This window comes from Amphibalanus amphitrite, unplaced genomic scaffold (assembly GCF_019059575.1).
Source record: "Amphibalanus amphitrite isolate SeventyFive unplaced genomic scaffold, NRLGWU_Aamphi_draft 000493F_arrow, whole genome shotgun sequence".
Taxonomy (NCBI): Eukaryota; Metazoa; Arthropoda; class Thecostraca; order Balanomorpha; family Balanidae; genus Amphibalanus; species Amphibalanus amphitrite.
In genome coordinates, this window is record NW_024881987.1 from 352,664 (window position 1) to 378,039 (window position 25,376).

Below are 25,376 nucleotides of genomic sequence, written 5' to 3' on the forward strand. Positions count from 1 at the left end.
GAAAGATCAACTTGAAAATTTGACCACAGGTCCAGGTCACGACCTGACTGGGCAAGGTCATGTTGCATATCAGTCGATCCGTATCGTCAAGCCGAACACAGATAGGGCGTTTTTCATCGCTCTGGCATGCCTGTATCAGAAGTTGTTATAAAAACTGTTAGATACCATTCGTAATTTGAGATGACCATAGGGACATAAGCATTGGGTGTCATTTGTCATGTTCAGTGTTCGTACTTCGGTGTTTGAAAGTGCTTAGAATGACGTTCGTTCAAAAGAGGTGCCTTTCAAATGTCTCCCATTAACTTATAATGGACAGGTCACAAAATTGACCTGACCCTAGGTCACCGATATCAACATTCTAAGATTAATATTTTGTACATATCGATGCTCTTATCAATTGCTGAAATTTGCGAGCCATGACGTTACTGGGAAACCAAGTCAGAGAAGGACGGTTTTCTCCCCCAGCCCGCGCTATATGCCGGTTTTCCGCGCGAGCTGATTACTGCATTGTCGACACATGCAAGGCTCTGGCAAATGGCCGTTGCAATCATCCTCTGAAGTCTGACGTAATGAGTAATGACCACACACTTCTGGCGTCATTTGTCCAAAGCACAATCAGCTAGACCTGATGACCTCTTTATAATTCAACAAATGACCGGCAGAACGGCCCAGCATATGTGCTTATGTGCTGCCAACGATCGAATGTAGTGCCAGGTAAGGTGTACATATGCACATATGCAGCTGGCCTTCACCTATACGATAAACCATTGAGTGTCCTTTAGCAGGTTATGTTTGATGGATCGCCGTCGTGAATGACCACCGGGATAGAAAAAAAAACAAGACAGAGCAGAGCGAGGAGGGACTGTCGGCACGGCTGTCGGCACACAGCTGTCGGCACGTGTGGGAAATGAGGCGAGGAAAGGGACAAATCTGGGCACACCGACAACTGAGGCACATGATCCCACTGGTATAGAACAAGTTCAAATGCCACTGCAACTTCATATGATCACTACACCACTTGCTCAAATATGTGTTTATTGCACGTAGGTAACTACATATAGGGTAATGCCACCGTTTTGACCAAACTATGCATTGATCCATCTCATTCTCAAACCTGCATTAGCGGACAATGCTATAAGTTAAAACTAGCATTCCCTACCAATGTGCTTCAAACACTTTTTGAACGAAGAACGAGCGGGCGCAATAGTGAGCCTTGCACCGTGCGACCGCCCATAATGAGCCCTGCAACTGATTGTGTGGGTCACATATTTATTCGGTCCCTGATAGTGCACTGCTTTTTATTTATAGTGACCGTGCTGCTTTCATATAGCGCAACTGGCCAAACTATTTTTGACTAGTCGTAGCGGCCCCTTGCTCGTGCGCACGTGCAAACTGAGATTCAAACTGACTTCTATGGGGACCAGTAAGACTGCAAGGATGTCAAAATCGGACGCGGTGTTCTGGATTACATTCTCTTACTTCTCTTACTATGCACTGCCTGGCCTCTCCCGCCGTCCTAATTGAGGACAGACTGCGGCAGTGGTTTCTCTCCCCTCCGTCTGCCGAGGCAGCTGTGCACCAGCAGCTCGAGGCCGAACGCGGCGGCTGCCAGCGCCCAGCCGGTGACCAGCAGCTCCACTGTGGCGCGCAGCCGGCTCAGCGGCAGCGCGGAGACGCGCGGCGGCCGCTGCGCGCGCTGCAGCGCCGCCGTGACGCGCAGCTCGTCCGTGCGCCGCATCAGCCGCATCCAGTGCTGGATCAGTCCGGCGGCGTGCAGACGCGAGATGAGCGCGTTGAGACGACCCAGCAGGGGCGTGTTGCGCTGCATGGAGAACCCCACCAGGAAGGTGAAGGCGCGCTGGTCGGCCAGCCGGATGCTCTCCGGGTGCACGCGGCCCTCCGTCTCGATGATGAGCCGGTGACGCAGTGTGATGTAGTACTGCACCTCCTCTAGCAGACAGACGCGGTCGGACGGGTCCAGCATGCGGTACATGGTGCGCAGGTTGTTGCCTTTGACCCAGCGCGCGCGCAGACCGTCGAACAGCGGTCCCTGCGGCGCCAGCATGGCCGCGTCATAGGCGCCGTACTCGGAGTGCGTCACCACCTGGTAGTCGTGTTCGACGGCGTCCCAGAGCGTCATCGGCGACCAATAGACGCGCGGCGCAGTCAGCTTGGCGGCCAGTCCGGTCACCAGCGCCGTGCTGAGAACGATACACGCGGCGCTCCACACCCCCACCAGCAGCCGGCGTGGCGTGTCCGCCGGCAGCCGCGTCACCGGCTGCGCCCACAGACCCCGGAATGCGTCCTCCACCTGTCTGAGCAGCTGCCGTCCAGCGGCGGCCGGGTCAGGGCGGCTCATCAGCGTGCCGCCGAGAGCTACCAGCAGCCCCAGGCCGGCGACCACCGCCCAGCTGACGGGGGGCAGCAGGCCGCCAAGACTGACCTGCTGTCCCAGCGGTACGCGACCAGAGACCAGCGCCACCTCCTCGAGGAAGGTATGTGCGCTGAACTGGGTGGCCGCCGCCCGCTCGCCGTTCACGAACAGACCGGCCACGGCGGCGTCAGCGCGGCCGCGCCACACCTCGCCCACGTTTCCCGTCCACGTGCCGTCGACGATCTGGCCCCAGCCGCCGTCCGGAGAGCGACGGAAGCGCAGTGTGAGGTTGACGCGCTCGGCGAACGTCTCTAGGATGAGCGCGTCCGGGCCGGGAAGAGGGTGCTGACACAGCGCGCCGGCCTTCTGAATAGCGTCACCGCACACAAAGTACGGCTTGAAATCGACGAAGTAAGCCTCGAATGGTCGGCCGTGGTAGCTATTCCTGTCGAGCAGGGAATGAGGCTCTCCGGAGAGCAGGCGAGACGCCGGTTCGGAGCGCATTGAGCCGTCGTAGCCGCGCTGGTGGACGGTAATGGCCCCGGCGCCGGCTGAGGGTACCTCCACGCACAGCGGCAGAGCGGCTTTGGAGAGCAGCGGCATCTGGAACAGCCGGCGGCAGCGGACGGCTGGTGATGGCAGCAGTACCACCTCCCCGCCGATCCAGTGGTGCGGTTTCACGGCGCCCAGCTGTTCAAAATCCGTCAGGTCACCCACCACCAGCTTCAGACCGTCCTTAGGAGTAACCAGGTCTCGGTAGAGCGTAGCGTTATCGCAGGGCGCGCAGTGATGAATGGTGACGTGGAGCTGCCAGTGAAGAGCACCACTGAGCGCCACCCCATCCCCGCCGCTACCGGTCACCAGCGTCAGAGGCTGATGGTGCAGCAGGCCGGCAGTCACCAGCCCGTGCACCACGTCCGCCTGACGCTGCGCCCGTCGGGCTGCGTCGGAAACGTCACCAGCCTCCAGCAAGGAGTTGCCGTGGGCACCGACCAGCGGCAGGACGACCAGCAGGACCAGAACTACCGTCCTCCACATTCTGAGCTGTGCAGGTTTAGCTTGCTTATTCATTTCAGTGAGGCTTCAGCTGCTGCCGCCAGAAGCCAGCGATGTCGACTGTGAGCCCGTTCCACCTCTGCCGACCATTTATCGCCCCTACGTCGGCGTTTAGAATCCAATCAGCGCAGGATAGCCGCATGTCTATTGATCGACTGCTTATCATGGTCATTTCGAAAACTAATCTCATGAAGACAGCTGGAGCAACATTCGTTGAAGCGTTAGCTCTAAATACCCACTAGCCATGCCCATGCATTGAATACCAAACGCTGTCTTGCGGGCTAGCATACTTTCAGGCGTTTTCGCACTGCCATCTAGGGGCTCTCTTGGAACTATAGCATTTTTTGTTCGACAAATATGGCGCAGCAGACAGCTCATTAGAAAGAGCTTTGTGTTCTAAAATCATGCTAGTGCATTTGTTTTCGCTGACGATATCTGCAGTACGCTCATTCATTCGCCAGATGTCATGTTATTTAGCAAAAGCAGGCACGCATGTCAAGTATAGAATTAAATATTGAATCCGGGGTATAGAGCTATCTGTTGTGATCTTAAAAACCGAGGGTTAAAACGCCAAAAAGAAACTTATTATTCAGTGATAAGTGTGCTTTCAGGCTTGAAACCGTCCAAGGACGAGCAACAGAAAAATGTCTTTAAAAGCGATGCCCCTGCTTTTCCTCAACATGGGAGGAGAAATGATTTATATTCTAGACCAGAGGTTGAGGGCACAAGAAATCCATCAAGCAAAGGCTGAAAAAGGTAAATATTGAATTTGCTATGCAACTGCATGAACGATATTGTAGGGGTGGAACAGTTTCATGCAGTATTTTTCTTATTTCTTACTTAGTGTAAGACTATACTGATCTCTATTCTCTGGTTTCTTGTACTGGACTAGGCCTGGGCCTTGTTCAAGTGTCTGCGGCTACCGCAGCTCCTGCGGTCTAAAAGGCAGGGCTTAGCTAGCGGCCAATCAGGGGACATATACAGACTCCAGTTTCTGCCCTCCTGATTGGCCGCTAGCTTAGCTAAGCCCAGCCTTTTTTACTGTGTGAGCTGCGGCAGCGGCAGTCACTTTAACAAGATCCTGTTATTGTGCAGGCAATTTGTATGTTTAGGCTTTTGGAAACGTTTGTAACTTCTGCTGTAGTTCAAATATCAAGTTTTTTCCTTGTTTGAAAAAGTAAGTTTTAAACATTCTACATTCATGATTTTATTATCGAACTATTGCTGCCTGTTGGTAACTGTATTTTGAATCTGATGTATTTTATACATTAGGTACCTAGGTATGTACTTAATTAATTTTTGATCCATCAGAAATTCACAGGTCCAACAATTCTTAGGACCTTGTTTCTCCTGCAGTGCTGGATGACATCCTGGGTCTGATGTGCACCAGCCGGTTCATTGAGGAGCTGTTCAGACCGCAGTCCATCTACTCGGCTCAGAGTCTGCGGACCATCTTCTACCGGCTGGCCCACAGCTCCATCATGAGGCTCAACAAACAGAGCATGGACAAAGTAAGCCAAAGCTGTTATGAAAAGCTTGCAGACCAGACATGCTAGATAGTGAAATTAAGACAGATTTTGTTTAGCAGAAGCTTACAATGATATGCTATTATCTTTCTTATTTCTGTACAGTTAACCATGCCTTTTTTATCTGTTACCATCATTCCTTTTTATGGTTTACAATGAGCACCCTCTGGTTATCAGTTATTTCATGGCCGGTGGCTGGTGACCTTTGGTGTCTCTCAATATCTGCGACCCTGTCTGACCAGTGACCTGCTCCCCTCCTGCCATTAGCTGTACGACCTGATGGCCATGGTGTTCAAGTACCAGGTGGAGCAGTGCTCACACCCGCGCCAGCTGCTCATGGTCACCCTGAACCACCTGGACAGCATGGCTTGCTTTGCCACCGCACCCCGCGTCAGCAAGCAGGTGCAGACAGCTTACGATCTGGCCGTGCAGGTGAGCTGGAGGCTGGAGCAGCACTATATGGACTGGGTTCTGCTTTTTGTTGGGGAAGCGTAAATAACAATGGGCAGCAGTGGACTCGCTTGAAAGGGGATCACCAGCATTTGAACGGTAAAATGCTGATTATCGGTTTTTATGATCAAATGTTACGGGTGAGGAAAAGGAAACAACCAATGCCAAAAGCCCAGCGGTGATGAAGGAACTGTCTGATCTGGACTTATTATTTTTTAGCCTTATGTGTTTTGCGCCGATTTAGGTAGCAGGTAAAGGTTTGAATAGCTTGTCCTATTCAAAACTCGATAAAATTCGTAGCCTTTGACGTACTTCGATCGGGTGTCTCCACGGTTGGGTGACCGTGCTGGTGGCCCGTCTTCCCCACAGTGTTACGGCAATCTCCCCGAGGGAGAGATGCAGGACATCCGCTACGACATCCTCAACTTCTTCCTCGACTACCGAGTCAAGGTGTCCATCTTCCTCAAGGAGAAGCGGCAGAATCCCAGCGGCACGTTTGTGATCGATGTCACCGGACCTCTGCCAGAGGGTAAGAGTGGGCTCTGCTGGAGGGTAAGAGCAAAGTTTAGCAGAAGGTCAGATCGGACTCTGATTGAGGGTAAGAACGGGGTCTAACAGGGGATAGGAATGAACGTTATCTTAGGATAAAGGCAGACTCTGTCAGAGGGTAAGAGCAGCCCGTCTTCAGGATGGAATGGACGTATGCGTCGTAAGGACGAGAAGAGAATAAGTTTTCAGTCGCAGATAATTTCGTGGAATGTCGCTGGCCCTCGATGTGGCCGTATTTCGGCAGCACTGCGTTTTGTTCTCAGACGTGTCGATGCCCAGCTATGTCAGCTGGTTTACACTATCAGACCGAGCTTTAATATCGTTGTATTCTCCTCCATCAGGTGTGTCGATGCCGGGCGAGATCCGCTACTTTGACGAGCGTGGTGAGATCACCAGCACCTGCCGGTACCCGTGTAAGGAGCTACCCGGTGAGCCGGCGCGCTCCGGAACCCTGGCGCAGAACGGAGACCGAGGCACCACGCTCGGCACCAACATGTCAGTATGAAATACCTACGGGGTAGTGTTCATGGATGATGTCGATCTGAGAGGACTCGGTGGTGATGGCTGGAAGTGTCTGAGGACATTAGGATCGGAGTGCTATCTGAAGTTCATACAAAAAGGTGTAGGACAGATAAAGGGTAGGTATTGAAAGGCATGTAAACATGGCAACAGCCTATTTTTGAGTCTATGTTATATGTTAGATAGCTAACCGTCACATGGTATTGCAGCACACTACGGTAGCACATTTTTTTGTGACCGTTTCTGGAAAATTACGCACTATTCATTTAACGTTGATACGTTATCTGACAGTTTCCCGTCCGTCTGCAGCTACAGCAGCCAGGGCAGCGAGCCGGTGTCGGCGGGCCCGACCGGCAGTGGCGGTGCAGGGGACGAGCCGCCCACCACCTCGCCCTCGCCCTCTCCCGCCTCGCCGGTCTGTGGCTCCGGTCCGACGGCCGAGCGAGCCGCCCAGGCGCTGGAGCTGCTAGCTCAGCTGATCGGCCAGGGCGGCCAGCAGAAGTGCGAGATTCGTTTGAACCTGCCCGGACCGGCCGCTGCTGCCGCCGCTGCTGCCAGGTCAGTACGGTTGGCAGCTGTTGTACTCACAGCTTCTGATGTGTTTCTTCATAGATAACATGATTCATGTTATCTGTGGTTTCTTATATCCCTGCAATGTGGTATTGTTACTGTCTACTGAGTGTGTCGTCCTCACTCGTCAGTTTCTCCCCGGAGCTGTGTCTGTCAATGTCTCTTCACTGCTAACCCTGGTCAACTAACTGTCGTCACTGACTGTGAGTCTGTCTCCTCTGGCAGCGGCGCGGCGGCCGACGGTAGCAACCAGCCGGTGCAGGGCACGCGCGGCCGCAGCGACCACCTGCAGAAGGTGATGGAGGACATGACGATCGGCGAGCCGCCAGCCAGCGGCGGGCAGCAGGACCTGCTGAACATGATGGACGCTCTGTCGGAGTAGCTGTGTCCGAGCCGAGCGTCTGGAGCAGATGGAGCCGCAGCGGATACCCTGCAACGGTCAGCGGGAATGGGACGCTGCCTCGGCGGAGACCGACAGTCAACGATTGTTTATCGAGCAGAGGAGGCGCGCTATGCGATTAGAAGAGTAGTTCTGACGTCTTACCTTCGTCGCGGTGTGCTGTCCTGAAAGCGGTGTCCCTTTCGCCCTTCCCCGGACAGTTCAGTTCAGTTCGTGTCCACTGGCCTGCGCCGCCATAGGCGATTTTGGCCGCGTTGGCGTTTTTCCGTAGATGGTGGTGGCTGGTGTGTCCTGTCCTTTATCCACAGTGTGCTGTCCCCTTTCCGCATTGTGTGCTATCCTCTGGCCGTGTGTCGGTGTGATGTCCCCTTATCCCAATGTGCTGAGGCCTCTCTGTCGGTGCAAAATCCCCCTAACTGCAGACCGTCTCCCCCTGCCATCTCCCCATTGACGGTGTGCTATCCCACCATCACAGTGTGCCGCCCTTCTGCAGTGTTTCCCACCAGTGTGCTGTCTGCCGCACTCTCCCTGCCCCATTGCCAGCCCGTATCGGCCGTTTGTCCGGTGATCTCATTTGCTGTGACTCTAGTCTGCGCATTGCGTCTAGTCTATCAAAGCTAGTTCAGACCGTTCTAGGCTATCGTCTACACAGACTAGGCTGCGCGTCGCGTCTGTCGATTGCCGCCAGTAGCGTGGGACAGCTTACTGCTTATAGCCGAGCTGCTCGCCATTCGCAGCCCCCTGGCTTGCACCATGCGACTCGCATAGTGCCTGCCGCAGTGTTGTGTTGCTCTCTGTAGTGTAGCGCGATGTAGTGTAGTGTAGCTAGCAGTGTGCAGTGTCCACTGTCCAGGGCGGTGCCGGCGCGTGCGAAGTCTGCCCCACTGACAGGGGCACAGGGGCGCCTACCTCCGCCGCGTCTCGCCCTCCCACCTTGCCGCTGTGCCGCACTGTTTGCGGTGTAGCCCGGTGACACTGCCGCGTCACCAGTCTGCCGTCAAAGCTGGGATCGGGTGTGGAAGCTGGAAGCACGTCAGTGGACGTAAACGCCACCGCTGCGACAAATATTGATCCAATTCATGTCGTGTTCTCTAGCCTACCGCCACTCCAGAGTCCCGACTATGCTACGTCTAGTCCAGCGTCCCGGTGCCACTCAGCTTATTGCGTGATTTGGCCTTTTATATAAAGAGTGACCATTACCGGAGTCAGCCAATACTCCGCCCTGGCCGGCTGCGATAGCCACATGTCGGCTTCCATTCCGTTACCGTTTTGGTTCGCCCGGCACCGCTTTAACCCAGCGTATCCCTGCAAAGCAGCCTTCCAGTAAAGCACAGCATCTACCGCTGCGGTGCAGTCCAATCCAGCGCTGGTGTGATTCAGCCTATTTCAGCCTAAGAACATTCCATTACTCTGCCATCCAGACCTGTCTAGTACCGGTTCGGTGCGGCATATCCCATTACTATGGCGTCCAGAGCCGCCCAGTACCACTGAGTTACAGTCCACACCAGGAGGCGGTCATGAGATCCAAGCCAATTCCGTTACTGTGCCGTCCAGACCCGTCCAGTACATGCTGACGTCATTGCCGGCGGGGCGGTTGAGTGGTGACAGCTGTTTGCTGTGAACTTTCCGTCCAAAATAGTGTATATCGAGTGTTAAAGATGTCTAGGTGTCTAGTCGAGAATCAAATCTAGTCGGAAAATCTAGTCTTCTCCATTTCTGTCAATTGGTTATTCCACTCTCTCGCTTGGTCATACACTGTTTCGCATCTATCTCATTCTCTCTCTCTCTCTCTCTCTCTCTCTCTCTCTCTCTCTCTCTCTCTCTCTCTCTCTCTCTCTCTCTCTCTCTCTCTCTCTCTCTCTCTCTCTCTCTCTCTCTCTCTCTCTCTCTCCCTCTCCCTCTCTCTCTCTCTCTCTCTCTCTCTCTCTCTGTCTGTCTCTCTGTCTCTCTGTCTCTCTGTCTCTCTGTCTCTCTGTCTCTCTCTGTGTCTCTCTCTGTGTCTCTCTCTGTGTCTCTCTCTGTGTCTCTCTCTGTGTCTCTCTCTCTGTGTCTCTCTCTGTGTCTCTCTCTGTGTCTCTCTCTGTGTCTCTCTCTCTCTCTCTCTCTCTCTCTCTCTCTGTCTCTCTCTCTCTCTGTCTCTCTCTCTCTGTCTCTCTCTCTCTGTCTCTCTCTCTCTCTCTCTGTCTCTCTCTCTGTCTCTCTCTCTCTCTCTCTCTCTCTCTCTCTCTCTCTCTCTCTCTCTATCTCTCCCTCTTAGTCTCTCCTTTCCCCTTTTCTCCCCTGTCTCCATCTCTGTCTCCTCTCCCTCGCTCTTATCCTCCCTTTTCTAGCGCTCAATCTTCCATCCGTTTTTCCTTCCTATATCTGGTATTTCACTTTTATCTGCTCCCGTAGCTACTGCCACGGAGCTCTATTGTGTGATGTTGAATGGTTCATGTACGAATTAGTGTGCATCAAATATACGCGCTTCTGCTTCGCTCTTTCTATTAATAGCGGCTTTCAGCAATGCTTGAATTTGGTGACTTTTTGATTGGAGTCATATAGATGACTTATGTTAGTGTCAATGATTTGCTTCGTAAGCAGTTAGGCATCTAAAACAATGTTCCTGGGACCTGGGATGACATATATTCTTAACATCAGCGAACTATGAATGTCAACAGACTCTGGAAACTACACCGCTTTGACAGCGGAATTCTATTGATGATACGAACCTCAGCTACCCGACTAAATCACAGTATAATCTCACTGGACAGCTTGACCCACCAGCGCCGCCTGGCTGTGCGGGTCGAGCTGTCATCACTGTACGCTATCACTGCTGAAATGGGTACTCGTATTGCACAACTGGCGTCTCTTCTGGCGCGGGCTGTACAGTATGTCTAAAAAGAATGTACCGTCGCCACTACGTGGCGCTGGTGTCGCGAGCCGGTAGTTGGCTGAATCCGCACCAGACCACACATTCCCAAGCGCTAGGTGACAGCTGCGCAGCGGCCGGTAGTAGCGTAAGCCCGAACCTTCGTGACACGACCCCGGGGGGGGGGGGGAAGGGAGAGAGGGAGGGGAGCGGGCGGGGCAGCGCGTGCTGGGAGGGGTGCTCCGGCAAGCTGGCAGTTGCCGCGGCCAAAGGTCAAGGGGTCACACACCAAGCGAACGGACGCTGATGTGGGTTCGTGGGGATCGTGAACTTGTGTGTGGTAGGTGCGTCTTGCGATCAGCGATGCACGGGTGATACGCCATGGGTCTAAGCCAAATGATTCGGGGGAGAGCTGAAGAAAAATACCTGGTTAACTACGGCGAATAATGGTGCTGAAAAATGGAAAGTATGGGTCAATGCAAGCCTTCATGACTATAAACTTTTCCGAGGGCGCAAAGGCCAGCATTGAATAACGACATCCGGATCGAAATTAGCAATGATTTATAATTACATGCCGAAGTAATAGCGTTGCAAAACCCACCTAGTAAATTGTCAAATCGGATTCATACCGACTTGAATTAAACTATCATAAATTAAATTGTTTATAAGATCTCTATGCTTTGACCAGCTTCGTGACCTGACGGGCTGTGACCTGACCTTGACCCGAGGTTAACACCTTAACTTGATCTCACCCGAAGAAAAAGTATACCATTCGACACGCCTGAGCTAGACAAACACGATGCTGCTAAAATCGCGGATCTGCGATCATGTTTAGCGAAGCTATTTACCAAAAACCGAACCTGTGCCTTGGGCCACTTGACCTAACCTCAGAAGTCATCGGCTGATCCTGGTCCTTAAAATCGGAGACCAATCGCTGCATTTCGTAACGACGCGCACGATCGTTTCTTTCGTGAGGCTCTAGCTCATTAAGGGGCGAATCGGCAAATGGGGTTGTTCCCTCACTTCCAACCCCCCAACGCCCCCTCGGTATTCAGAAAACCTGAAGGTCCGGTGAGGGTTAAAACGTTGCTCCTGAACGAGGAAGAAATGTAAAAGTCAAAGCTCTATAGACGTCCTGTAAAAGTGGCCATAATAAATAAATTGGTTAGAGATAAGATACTTTTTAAACGACTTCCTCATATATAATCGGGTGCTGGGACCAATCTTATAAACGCTTTAGAATGGACAGGGCGTCACTGGCTAAAGTTTGGGTGCAGGAAATGGCTATTAAATGCAAAATGATTTTCATGCATTTCAGTCAATTGTATATTGACGGTCCCAGTGGCCGAGCTAAAAAAGTTTGGTAGTGTTTTGCATCTTTTACGCCCTAAGAATTGAAACTACACCATCTATTGAAGTGGGCGGGCTTATTTGAATGGGAGGGCGCATTATGCGTCAATCGTGTGCTTTCGTTTGTTTTGGACTGTATTTTACGACATCCACTGCTGGTATCACTATTAATATTATCTAATGCCGTGAATACGACAGCATTCCATTTATAAGATTGGGCCAATGGAGTCGCGCCCTGCGAGCTCGGTTTTCCGCTCGGCCGCTACGGGCCGAGGAAGTCGGTCTTCGCCTGAGGGCAGGACGGAGGTCAGCGAGGGAGCGCGGGGTCAGCCAGGTATCGCCCAGTGCCGAGCAGATGCCGCTCCCTCCCCTCTCTTCCCCTCTTCTCCCCTCCCCACCTCTGTATAGATGGGGAGGGACCGAACTGCCAATGACATGCGAGCGGTCAAGGCCGCTCGCGCGGCAGCGACCCTGGCGGCCGGGTGCCGCAACTGGGATTCAGCCAAGTTACCGATTCGCCTCCTGTGGGAGAGCCAAACCAGGGGACATACTTTTTAGACATACTGTACCTTACGCACGTTTGCCCTCTGCTTCAAATGTTCTTGTGGTATCGGGGTCACCCGGCGTTTGCGCCAAGCGAGCCGCGATGTCTTAGCAACGTTACTCCATCGGACACCAGAGATCGCAGACAGAACCGAGCTGGTCGCTTGCCGATTCACGACAGGTTCCCAGCTATTGAATCCCGCATCTTTACTAGAAAATCATGTTCTTTTTCTTACAGTATCCTGCTGTTTTTCGTCGATCAATGTGTAGCTGATTAACTGATCGGCATTCCCGTATTCTTTTGCGTGATTTCAGGGATCATATTCGCTTGATCGTCGCTCCAATGTCATGTCGACCACAGCTTTATCTCCATCTTTGACTAGATGCTTCCGTATTTCCGTCTCCGTGCTCTCGATGTCTTGTGTCGTCGAGCGAGCTCTAAGACTTCTTCGGTCACCGGTCGACGCTCGGCCGTCACCGATCCTCTGCAATACCCCGACTCTCCTCCTCCGCTCTCTCTTCACTGGTTCACCAGCCGTAGTGACACCAGTGCCACCATCACCAGCACCAGGAGCGGTGGTGCGGCAGCCACTGGTGCCGCTGGTGACACGGTGCGACACTGACCGTCCCTGTGGGGCCTCAGCTCTCCGCCCGAGGTCAGCGCGCGCACACACACCAGGTACTTTTGGCCGGCGAGCAGCGGCGCCAGGCGCGCTGTGCGCTCCGTGTAGGACACCGCCTCGGTGGCGCTCGGACGCGTCTCGTTCAGCGCCCGCGCCAGGATGACGAAGTCGCCGACGTCCTCGCGGGTGTTGACGTACCAGGAGAGCCGTAGCGCGCCGTCCTCCTCCCTGAAAGTAGAACGGCGGGAAGAGGTGTGAGGGGCAAACATATTTGACAGATTGGCCGTGTCCACGAGTGCTTGTTTCTGAGAGGTTTAGTTAGTGAAATTTACTTTTTGGTTTAGCGTTTTCTACTTTATCCCGATTGAGGTTTAGCCCATTGTTCTCACATGGCTCTCCTGAGGCCTGCACACTATTTTCTTTATTCTCAATGTTCCTAGACAGTTAATGCGCACCAGCGTCCCTCACCGACCCCCCTCCACCCTCCGTCCAGCCATTACCACACTATCCCTCGCTCTTCTCTCACATCCTATCCCCACCCCCAGTTCCGTATCCTGTCGATCCCTCTACCGTCCCCGCTCAACTCCTCACCCATCCACGCTGCGGAACACAATGTCCGGTTTCTCCTGGTACACGCTGGCGTCCTGCTCGGGTCCGATGCAGGTCAGAGCCGCCACGTCCAGCTCGGTGACGATCTGACCGCGCATCTCGGCCGGCGTCTCGCAGGCGACGGAGGCCCACGGGGAGTCGGGCTCGGCCGTCCGGTCGTCCATCCAGGAGCGGAGGCGGCGCAGCGCGCAGTCGCACCGCAGCTGGTTACCTGCGGGATAGGATGGACGGGATAATTTGTAACGAGCTGGTTAGCTGAAGAAGGGATAGTTAGGGAACGCGCAGGTAATTTCGGGAGGTGTGGTAAATCTTGTTAGCGCTGTTACCTTGGTGAGGAACACGCTGGAACACGTTAGAATGTGACGGTACATGACGTCGGGGTGATGTAGCATGACAGCACTCGCATAGATGAAGCTGACAATTCTGTCTGCTCAGTTTTCTCATTAGTATACTGAAAGACTGATGGCTCCGGCGCTCCAGGGTGGAACAATTGACTGCCATTCTGGCGTTCGTTTACCTTGGTAGAAGACCTGCGTTCCGTTCTCGATCCAGGGCATCAGCTGGTCGTAGAACCGGCGCACCCGGTTGTTGGAGACGTCCAGCAGCGTGAGGTTCACCATCTCCGACATCGCCTCCACCGGCAGCGTGATCAGGAAGTTGTCGTTCAGCTTCAGCTTCAGCATCTTCGGCTGCAGGCACATATACACGAAGGAATTGTTGGGCGACCTACACTACGGAATAGTTGTTTACATAGTGGCACACTAGGGTTACCCGCGTGCTCCGCAACGCGAAGGGTTATTTTTGACCCGTGGGTATTGGGTTGGTCTGTGTCGATTTGGTTGGTATCCATTTCGTTCGATTGCTTTTTGACGGCCAAGCATTTTGTAATAAAAAGATACATCGCATCGAGGTGCCCGTGTCGTATTATCCATGCGTTCTACTTTATGAATGATTCGAAAACTGGCGTGAAGCCTTTTGAGGGCCATCGATGAATTTCGCTAAAAATGGCAATGTAATGGTTTGGAACATTTACATTTTTAAGAATACTGTTGCCCGTCATGCAAAAATGAAGAGTGAATATTGGACAGAATTGAATGCTCTTTCCAACGGTGCCATTTTTAATTGCCAGAGATATCAGATCATGGAGCAAAACCCGTGTGATTAATAAAGTAGCACAAAATTGACAAACACCATTTTCTCCCGTGATTTGCACCACCTTGATTTGGATCAATAAGCTTTTCGCAATTTTTCCATGAGAGGCGGTACATTTCTCTTGCCAAAAGGCGTTGATTCAACTCGCTCCATTTAACGGTCACCTAAAAATAAAATTAATTCCAAAATCCCTCAAAAACCGCAATTTTTCAAATAAAAGTGCCCTCTCCGGTGCACGTGGCGCGTGCTATCCTCTGCGTTGCACACCGTTCAATAGCTCGTTCAATTCTGTACACGATGCTGTTTTCCCCGTGCCGGTCGGACCCCTGGTCACCAAGATATTGCACGGGAACTGGACCCGTGTCGGCCAAAATTAGCCGTTTTCGCCCGATTTCGCACGCCGATTTATACATGTAAAGTCTATGACGCGAATTTGCACTTTTTGAGCACGCGCCACGCGCTCCCTATCAATCCGATCGAGCTGAGACCCCTCAAAGGCACGTCGCGCATCCTTGATCTATGAGTTGTGCAAATTTCAGCGCGCTAGGTGCAACAGTCTGGCCTGTAGTCCACGCAAAGCACCACCAAGTCGGGACCTCGGTAACGGACAGACGCACCCTCCTCAAATAGTAATATAGACTAGGGTTACCCGCGTGCTCCGCAACGCGAAGAAGGGTTATTTGTGACCCGTGGGTATTGGGTTGGTCTGTGTCGATTTGGTTGGTATCCATTTCGTTCGAATGCTTTTTGATGGCCAAAACAAAAAAGATACATCGCATCGAGGTGTCCGTGTCGTATTATCATGCGTTCTACTTTAGAATGATTCGAAAACTGGCGTGAAGTCTTTTGAGGGCCATCGATGAATTTCGCTAAAAATGACAATGTAATGGTTTGGAATATTTACATTTTTTTAAAGAATACTGTTGCTTATAATGTAAAAATGAAGATTGAGCCTTGGACAGAATTGAATGCTCTTTCCAACGGTACCATTTTCAACTGCCAAACGTATCAGGTTATACAGCAAAACCCGTGTGAATAATAAAGTGGCACATCATCGACACACACCATTTTCTCCCGTGATTTGTACCACCTTGGCGTCGATCAATTAGCTTTTCACAATTTTCCCATGAGAGGCGGTACATTTCTCTTGCCCACAGGCGTTGTTTCAACTCGCTCTGTTTAACGGTCACCTAAAAATAAAATCAATTCCAAAATCCGTCAAAAACCGCATTTTTCAACAAAAGTGCCCTCACGGGTGCACGTGGCACGTGCCTTCCTCTGCATCGTACACCATTCGACAGCCCGCTCAATTATCTACACGATGCTGTTTTCCCCGTGCCGATCGGGCCCAGGGTTACCGAGATATTGCACGGGGATCGGACCCGTGTCGGACAAATTCGGCCATTTTCGCCCGATTTTGCAAGGCGATTTATACATGTAAAGTCTATGACGCGAATTTGCACTTTTTGAGCACGCGCCACGCGCTCCCTATCAATCCGATCGAGCTGAGACCCCTCAAAGGCACGTCGCGCATCCTTGATCTATAAGTTGTGCAAATTTCACCACGCTAGGTGCAACGGTCTGGCCTGTAGTCCACGCAAAGCACGACCAAGTCGGGACCTCGGTAACGGACAGACGCACCCTCCTCAAATAGTAATATAGACAAGCGGCTGCGCCACTTGCTTTGCTGCGTGGTAGGAAAAATTGCGGCACCAGCCAATTTGCTTTCGAATGGTGTTTGATTCATGTCGATGTGTCGTCTAGAAGCATAGATATGGACGGAATTGTGAAGAGAATTTAAAAAAGAACTGTTCTGAGGGCGTTGGTGGATGAAATTTGGGTGATACGGGGTCAAGACGGGTCAAAGGGGTCAGCCCCGGTCACTTTGGGTCAGGCCAGGTCACATAGGTCACCTCTCGTCCGCTGGGATCAGCCCGGGCCACTGTTCTGCTTTTGTCTCCACCACTACCCCTACCCCTACCACTACCCCTACCACTACCCCTACCCTACCCCTACCCCTACCCCTACTCCTACCCCTGTCCCCTACCACTACCCCTACCACTACCCCTACCACTACCCCTACCACTACCCCTACCCCTACCACTACCCCTACCACTACCACTACTACTACCCATACCACTACCCCTACCACTACCCCTACCACTACCCCTACCACTACCCTTACCACTACACTACCCCTACCACTACCCCTACCACTACCCCTACTCCTACCAACACCGCTGGGTCATGTCAGGTCACAGAATAATTCGTGCCATTCCATTGCCCTTACTCGATTTTGTCGGAAATGGCGCTTTGTGGCAAATGTGGCGCATTGCGGCAAATGCGGCGCATCTGTACCTGTTGTTTGAGCATGCATCTTGACACCAAATTACACCCATATCGGACTATATTTGACAAAACTGTGCGAGTTGCGGCGAAAATGACGCCCTGAGATAATTGTGGCGCATTGCGGCAAACGCGGTGCATTTGTAAACTCGTATCACAAACTGTTGCCATTCAACGAAAATCTACACAATCTCTCGCCACTATTTATTCAAATTAAAACTTGCCCATCCGCCAATGCGAGGTACTCGCCGCCGATCGGCATGCATTTAGTCCCCAAAGTTTGTCGACCCCGGCTCTCAATGAAGATCTACGAACCGATCAAAATTTCATTGGCGTTCTTCCAGCGCGCCCCACGCGCGAACCGTGCACCCCAGCGAGTCGGAACCTAGAAAAGGCGCTGACCCGGTCTATCACCTATAAGGTGTGCAAATTTCAACCCCCTACGATATACCGTCTGCCCTGTAGGCGAGTGGAATTGAACCCACTACCCATCCAGGATGATGCGCCTGGATATATTGCAGACGGTGCGAACTGTAATATATTGGGGAGACCAAGTGCGGACAGACAAACAGACAGATGGATCCTGTTCGATTAGTTATTTAGACAAGCGGCTGCGCCACTTGCTTTGCTGCGTGGTAGGAACAAATTGCGGCACCAGCCAATTTGCTTTCGAATGGTGTTCGATTCAAATCGATGTGTCGTCTAGAAGCATAGATATGGACGGAAATGTGAAGAGATTTAAAAAAGAACTGCTCTGAGAGCTTTGTTGGGTGAAATTTGGCTGATACGGGGTCAAGACGGGTCAAGAGGTCAGCCTCGGTCACTTTGGGTCAGGCCAGGTCACATAGGTCACCTCTCGTCCGATGGGATCAGCCCGGGCCACTATTCTACTTTTGCCTCCACTACTACCCCTACCCCTACCCCTACCACTACCCCTACCACTACCCCTACCACTACCCCTACCACTACCTCTACCCCTACCCCTACTCCTACCCCTACCCCTACCACTACCCCTACCACTACCCCTACCACTACCCCTACCACTACCTCTACCCCTACCCCTACTCCTACCCCTACCCCTACCACTACCCCTACCACTACCCCTACCACTACCCCTACCACTACCCCTACCACTACCCCTAGTACTACCCCTACTACTACCCCTACTACTACCCCTACCACTACCCCTACCACTACCCCTATTACTACCCCTACTACTACCCCTACCACTACCAACACCGCTGGGTCATGTCAGGTCACAGAATAATTGGATCCATTCAGTACCAATATCAGACTTAAAGTGTTCCCAGCCCTGCCCCTATTCGTGCCATTCCATTACACTTAATCGTATTTGTCGGAAATGGCGCTTTGTGGCATATGTGGCGCACTACGACAAACGCGGCGCATTTTCACCCGACGATTGAGCATGCATCTTGGCACCAAATTGCACTCATATCGGACTATATTTGACAAAACTGTGCGATTTGCGGCGAAAATGACGCCCTGAGATAATTGTGGCGCATTGCGGCAAACGCGGTGCATTTGTATACTCGTATCACAAACTGTTTCCATTGAACGAAAATCAACACGCTCTCTCGCCACTTTTCATTCAAATTAATAACTTGCCGATCCGCCAATGCGAGGCACTCGCCGCCGATCGGCATGCATTTAGTCCACAAAGTTTGTCGACCCCGGCTCTCAATGAAGATCTACGAACCGATCAAAATTTCATTGGCGTTCTTTCAGCGCGCCCCACGCGCAAACCGTGCACCCCAGCGAGCCGAAACCTAGAAAAGGCACTGACCCGCTCTGTCACCTATAAGGTGTGCAAATTTCAACCCCCTACGATATACCGTCTGCCCTGTAGGCCGGCTAAATTGAACCCACTACACGGCGTGGCGGACAAACAGACAGACAGACAGATGGATCCTGTTGAAATAGTAGTATAGACAAGCGGCTGCGCCACTTGCTTTGCTGCGTGGTAGGAAAAAATTGCGGCACCAGCCAATTTGCTTTCGAATGGTGTTTGATTCATGTCGATGTGTCGTCTAGAAGCATAGATATGGACGGAAATGTGAAGAGAATTTAAAAAAGAACTGTTCTGAGGGCGTTGTTGGATGAAATTTGGGTGATACGGGGTCAAGACGGGTCAAAGGGGTCAGCCCCGGTCACTTTGGGTCAGGCCAGGTCACATAGGTCACCTCTCGTCCGCTGGGATCAGCCCGGGCCACTGTTCTGCTTTTGTCTCCACCACTACCCCTACCCCTACCACTACCCCTACCACTACCCCTACCCTACCACTACCCCTACCCCTGTCCCCTACCACTATCCCTACCACTACCCCTACCACTACCCCTACCACTACCCCTACCACTACCCCTACCCCTACCACTACATCTACCCCTACCACTACTACTACCCATACCACTACCCCTACCACTACCCCTACCACTACCCCTACCACTACCCCTACTACTACCCTTACACTACCCCTACCACTACCCCTACCCCTACTCCTACCAACACCGCTGGGTCATGTCAGGTCACAGAATAATTCGTGCCATTCCATTGCCCTTACTCGATTTTGTCGGAAATGGCGCTTTGTGGCAAATGTGGCGCATTGCGGCAAATGCGGCGCATCTGTACCTGTTGTTTGAGCATGCATCTTGACACCAAATTACACCCATATCGGACTATATTTGACAAAACTGTGCGAGTTGCGGCGAAAATGACGCCCTGAGATAATTGTGGCGCATTGCGGCAAACGCGGTGCATTTGTAAACTCGTATCACAAACTGTTGCCATTCAACGAAAATCTACACAATCTCTCGCCACTATTTATTCAAATTAAAACTTGCCCATCCGCCAATGCGAGGTACTCGCCGCCGATCGGCATGCATTTAGTCCCCAAAGTTTGTCGACCCCGGCTCTCAATGAAGATCTACGAACCGATCAAAATTTCATTGGCGTTCTTCCAGCGCGCCCCACGCGCGAACCGTGCACCCCAGCGAGTCGGAACCTAGAAAAGGCGCTGACCCGGTCTGTCACCTATAAGGTGTGCAAATTTCAACCCCCTACGATATACCGTCTGCCCTGTAGGCGAGTGGAATTGAACCCACTACCCATCCAGGATGATGTGCCTGGATATATTGCAGACGGTGCGAACTGCAATATATTGGGGAGACCAAGTGCGGACAGACAGACAGACAGATGGATCCTGTTCAAATAGTAATATAGATGTGTTGTATATGTGTTGGCAAACCCGGCGAATTACCAATACCTAATTCATAACGATTCTTCACAAATCATCACCCAAAGTTCCTTCTTCATTGCATGATGTCGCTTTTTTCTACAGTCCAAAACATACACCCTTAACGTGTCGGTTGAAAATACCTATCATCGTTTAATAGCCGAATTTATCCCGGAAGGCACTCACTGATGCCATGTACCGCTCCCAATGCGTGCTTGGATCGTAAATGAGTACCGCTACTCACATTGGGTCCGATGGAGTCCTCCGGGAAGTGGGCCAGCTGGTTGTGCGACAGGTCCAGCTCCTCCAGCTTGGTCAGGTTGCCCAGCACGTCTGCGGAACATCGGACAGATGGTATGCTAGTGAGTCGGTGACGGAATGACGCATTATCCAGAAGATCGTGTTTTCTACAGCGTGCTATTCATTGAAGATTGAAGGTCTTCAGTTCTTTTAGACGTATTTTATGGACACAAACTCAGGTTTACCTCAGGTTAAAACTCAGGTTTTAGTTTTGGTATGAATCAAATGAAGTGAATAACTATTATCTTTCGATTTGGCAAAAGCGGGCGGACGCACATCATGCCTCATTACTTTCCTCTAAAAATTATTCCAATTATATGCTTCGGACAGAATTCTTAGAGTATGCTCACATTGTCTGGTCTCGATGAGCGAGTTGTTGGCTAGGTTCAGCTTCTTCAGGTCCTTGAGGCCGGTGCTGAAGTCCCTGCCGATGACGGCCAGCTTGTTGGAGGAGAGGTCGAGCTCCTCGAGTCGGTAGGGGATCCACTTGCTGTAGGGGAACGTCTTCACGTGGATCTGGGAGACGTGGTTGTGCGACAGGTTCACCTGCAACAGCGGCGGAAATGTGGCGTGTCGTTGGGTCATTCATAGGGCCACTTTGATAGGTTTTCAGTCATAAATGGCAGGCTATACATTATACACTGAGCAAGTCGTGCTAATTTTGTATTAGGAGAATGTATGCCAAATAGTTGCGAGACTTGGCGTGGATAAGAGTAACACTCGATAAAACTTGCACCCGCTAAAGCAATCCTTACATCATCGCATCGAGGCATAGTTAGCAGTTAGCACTTAGGCCAGCTTTACATCATCGCAAACTTTTCTCTTCTCTGCCTGCCAGCTCGGCGAACCAGGCAGTCTTACCTTTCTCAGCGAGAGACAGTCGTCGAACAGGCCGTGTGTCTGGTTATTCATCACCGACAGTCGGTTGTGGGACAGATCGATTTTGTTCAGGGCCACCAGACCTGTTGGAAAACACCGGGGCATAGAAAGTCAGTGATTGGGCTCGGCAGTGACTGTACGAGACTTAGATGTGATAGGAATGGATGCATTTTTCGCAATGTATTATATGCTATTGACTTTATTTGCACTTATTCTAGTGATGACAAAGAATATATTTGGTCTAAAAAATATTGGTGGCCAAAATAAATCGATTTTTTATCAATGTTGGCGTCAATACAATATGTAATCGTAAGCTTTGCGGACATGCATTGGCTGTACGATTTCCATCAGTCGGGCTGCATTTTAACGCTCATTCATGCTCTGATGCAAATGTCTGTTCGTGCTCCCTTCTCTCTCAATACTCTTTTATCCGCATGGCTCACCTTTGAACGCCTCGTTGGGGATGAACTCGATGTCGTTCTCGGCCAGGGTCAGGTTGATCAGCTGCGCGTTGCCCTCGAAGGCGCGCTGAGCCACGTCGCGCAGGCCGTTCCGGCGCATTGTGAGCTCGAACAGCACCAGCAGCTTGCCGAGCGCGCCGCGGCCCATGGTCGTGATCCTGTTGTCGTCCAGGTAGAGATGCTGCAGCGTCGTCATGTCGGACAGCGCCTGCCACGGCGGAAGCGTCATGGAGTTGTTGCGCAGGTGCAGCAGGCGGACGGTGCGCAGGTTCTCAAAGGCGCCGCCCTCCAGGTTGTCGGCCAGCAGGTTACTATCGAGGTCCAGCTCGATGAGGGAGTTCATGGTCGGCCAGCTGCGTCCCGGCCGGATGGAAGCGATCCGGTTGTGGGACAGGTACAACACTGACAGCGACTGCGGGATGCCGACCACGCTCTCCAGGTGGTTGTGGTCGAGCCGGAGCTCCCGGAGCGAGCTGAGGCCCTGGAACGCGCTGCGGGTGGTGGTGCGCAGCCGGTTGTGGCTGAGGTTGACGTCCAGTAGTGAGGGCATAGTGCCGATCGAGGAGGCCCGCAGCTCCTCCAGCATGTTGTGACTGAGGTCGAGGTGGCGCAGCGAGAAGAGCGTCGTAAACACGCCGCCGCCGATCTTGGCGATCTGGTTGTGGCTCACGTCGATCGTGTGCAGCTCGTACAAATCGGGGAACGTCCGCTTCGGGATCTCCACGATGCTGTTGTAGGACATGTTGAGGACCCGAATGAGTTTGAACTTGTCGAACGGGGCGGACATGTTGGTGAGGTAGTTGAACTCGAGGCGCAGCTCGGTGAGGTCGGAGTTGTCGTCGAAGGCCTTCTCGTTGAGTTCGGTGAGGTTGTTGTGACTCAGGTCGAGGAACGTCATGTTGTTGCAGTTGATAAAGGCGTCGTCGGCAATCTGAGACAGCTGGTTGTGGCTAATGTTCACCGTGGTGAGGTACAAATCCTTGAATGTGTTCTTCTCAATCTCAGTGATTTCATTCTCTTGAGCATTGAGAATCTCGAGGTACTCTAGCTCCCAGAACATTTGATAATCGATCTTCTTGATATGGTTGCGCGCGATGTCTATGGTTCCGACTTTGTTCAGCACTTTGAATGCACCTCTGCCGATGCGTTTGATGTTATTGTCGTTGAAGAACAGCCGACGCATGGAGCGCATTGTTCTGAACTCATTAGAGTCGATCTTCGGGATTTTGTTGTGACTCATGTCCAGATAACCCAGGGCTCCGTTCCTTGAGAAGGTCGCCCTTCCCATATCGGTGATGGCGTTATTTGACATGTTGCACCAAATCATTTGACGGATGTCCCTGAAGAATTTCGAGTTGAGCTTGTTGAAATTGTTGTAGGCAAGGTCCAGATTGTTGAGTCGCAAATTGAATTTGAACGCGTTTGGCGGCACCGACGTTAGATTGTTATACGCCAGCGATATTTTCTTCAGTCTCCTCAGTCCAGCGAAGGCCTTCTGGTGGAAGGAGCTGATCTGTGACTTTCTCAGCGTCAGGTCGGTCAGCTTGACCATGTCCTTGAAGGCGTCCTCGGGGATGTAGGTGATGTCTGACCCGACGATCTCCAGCACAGACGTGTTGGTCAGCACGGAGAGCGCCTCCACGGGCACCTCTGTCAGCCGCGTGTCCCACATGGTCAGGTTGAGCAGCGTGTTGTTGATGCCCAGGAATGTGTCGGCGCCGATGTTCCGTATCGGCGTGTGCTCGATGTGCAGCGATCGCGCCGACACCGAGTGGAAGAGGCTGCCGTGCAGCCGGCTGATGCTGCAGCGGGAGAGCGTCAGCGAGTCGAGCGGCACGCGCACGTTGCGCAGCGCGGCCGACAGCTGCGCCAGGTTGGAGTTGTCGCAGCGCAGGTGGATGCCCAGGTCGCCGCCGGCCGTACACACGCACGGGTAGTGCAGGATGGCGCGCTGCGGACACGTGAAGCGGGGCGGCGGCGGCTCCCACTTGGCGGCGGCCGGCACCGCGGCCAGCGCCGCCAGCAGCAGCGCGGCCAGGCAGCGGTACAGCATGGCGACGGCTGAGGACGGGCGGGGGAGGGAGTCAAGGGAGGGCATAGCGCGGCCAGGCAGCGGTACAGCATCGTAACAGCTGGGGACAGGCGGGAAGGGAGTCAACGGAGAGCATGACATGACCAGGCAGCGGCACACTATGGTGAATGCTGAGGATAAGGGAAGGGGTTCAGCAGAAGGTACGACATACCTAACTGGCTGGATGAGCGTTGCTTGAGGACTGAGAGGAAGGGAGAAAACAGGACGGGAAAGTTCGTCATAGAGTTTTAACCAACAATGACACCTTCTACGCCATGGCTAGAACGGTAAGAGGAGGAAAGACTGAACCCATTATCTTATCTTCCCTCTAAGAGTAAAAAGGCATAGCTACTGGCAAGTAGCTGATACAGTTACTGCAACATTTGCAGTCGTAGTTTGCGATGTGCGATGCGCACACAATAGTAAAAGTTAAGTTTTAAAGGATTTAAATTAGGTATGCCAGCAGAAAGCATATTAAAGCCGCTTGACTTTCTGTGACACATTTAACTATAAAATTTCACTTCCGCCGGATGAAAGCATGCATTGTTTTCACTAAACGGACGGTATGACGTCTGTTCTTAACACTAGGCTTAAAAAAGATCCATCCTAAGTTATCCTAACACCATATGCTAGTTGATAACAATGGACCAGAAGTGCCCATCTCCGCACCAAATTGTAGCAAGGTCACTGACGCTTTCAGGCAGAGAGAAATCAAGGTCAGCTGAGATTTCCCCTCTCCCCATCATATATCCGAAGTCCCCATGCTTTCCCCCACGGACACCAACAAGAGCTGTCACTGTCTCACCTGTGTCCAGTCCAGCTGTGTTCAGGTCCCCTCACACGCACACGCACATTCAGCGGTATCGGTGTGTCGCGGTGTCGCTGCCGTGCTCTCGGCGGTCTCTGTCGATCTCGGCGGCTGTGCCGGGTGAAAGTGGCCCCGCCCGCGGCCGGCGCTGTGCCGCCAGGAGGCGCTACGGCGCCGGTCGTGCCGCTGCGCCGTGCCGAGCCGGGCACAGAGCAGAGGTCCAAGGTGAACGGGCCGGCTCCGGCGAGATGCCCGGTCCCGATGGACGGCCACTCCCTCCAGCGGCACCCAGCGCTGGGATGCTATACTTCGGACACAGCTCTGTAGGGGTTGAGCACTCCGGAATGCGAAAAAAGTTGGTCGCTGCTAGGGTGATATGCCGTTCTTTTTTGTGCTGAGGCGTTTTTTCGTCAATGGGCATGAACTATGAAGTTCCATTATTATGCTTCAATACTTATATGCGATATGTGCATACATCTTATCCCTCATACCTCCTGCAACATCTTATCTACACCCACATTCTTCTATCTGCCAATAATCGGTGCCTGCAGCCTCTTACAAACTTCTGATCACCTCCTCCGTATCAGCGAGGCCTCAGACTTCCCGGGACCAATAACGCTGGCCAGTCCGGCGGCCATTCCAGCCGAGCCGGTCGGTGTACCACCCCAGTGACGTCACTAAAATGACCT

General features: G+C 52.4%; 2 protein-coding genes across 2 annotated transcripts; one reads left to right on the forward strand and one right to left on the reverse strand.

Annotated features, from left to right (window-relative positions):
• Window positions 1-3,992: 3,992 nt before the first annotated feature.
• On the forward strand, window positions 3,993-9,920 carry LOC122392601 (protein OSCP1-like). Its single transcript, XM_043387653.1, has 7 exons — window positions 3,993-4,186; window positions 4,787-4,941; window positions 5,224-5,388; window positions 5,776-5,935; window positions 6,297-6,450; window positions 6,784-7,032; window positions 7,270-9,920. The coding sequence occupies exons 1-7, from the start codon at window positions 4,075-4,077 to the stop codon at window positions 7,424-7,426; spliced, it is 1,152 nt and encodes a 383-aa protein (XP_043243588.1). The 5' UTR covers window positions 3,993-4,074; the 3' UTR covers window positions 7,427-9,920.
• A 2,294-nt stretch (window positions 9,921-12,214) lies between these two features.
• Window positions 12,215-24,820, reverse strand: LOC122392602 (insulin-like growth factor-binding protein complex acid labile subunit). Its single transcript, XM_043387655.1, has 8 exons — window positions 24,685-24,820; window positions 21,791-23,869; window positions 21,330-21,430; window positions 20,819-21,014; window positions 20,413-20,501; window positions 13,938-14,109; window positions 13,403-13,631; window positions 12,215-13,039 (listed from the first exon to the last, which is right to left on the reverse strand). The coding sequence occupies exons 2-8, from the start codon at window positions 23,859-23,861 to the stop codon at window positions 12,709-12,711; spliced, it is 3,189 nt and encodes a 1,062-aa protein (XP_043243590.1). The 5' UTR covers window positions 23,862-23,869; window positions 24,685-24,820; the 3' UTR covers window positions 12,215-12,708.
• Between the last annotated feature and the right edge of the window lie 556 nt (window positions 24,821-25,376).

Bases quoted from the DNA above. Each gene is read 5' to 3' on its own strand.
- LOC122392602 (XM_043387655.1), bottom strand. From the start codon at position 23,861: ATGCTGTACCGCTGCCTGGCCGCGCTGCTGCTGGCGGCGCTGGCCGCG. The intron at 21,015-21,329 runs GTAAGACTGCCT...CCGCTGTTGCAG, and splicing joins ACTGTCTCTCGCTGAGAAAG to GTGAACCTGTCGCACAACCA. The intron at 13,632-13,937 runs GTAAACGAACGC...CCTATCCCGCAG, and splicing joins AACGCAGGTCTTCTACCAAG to GTAACCAGCTGCGGTGCGAC.
- LOC122392601 (XM_043387653.1), top strand. From the start codon at position 4,075: ATGTCTTTAAAAGCGATGCCCCTGCTTTTCCTCAACATGGGAGGAGAA. The intron at 4,187-4,786 runs GTAAATATTGAA...TTTCTCCTGCAG, and splicing joins TCAAGCAAAGGCTGAAAAAG to TGCTGGATGACATCCTGGGT. The intron at 6,451-6,783 runs GTCAGTATGAAA...GTCCGTCTGCAG, and splicing joins ACCACGCTCGGCACCAACAT to CTACAGCAGCCAGGGCAGCG.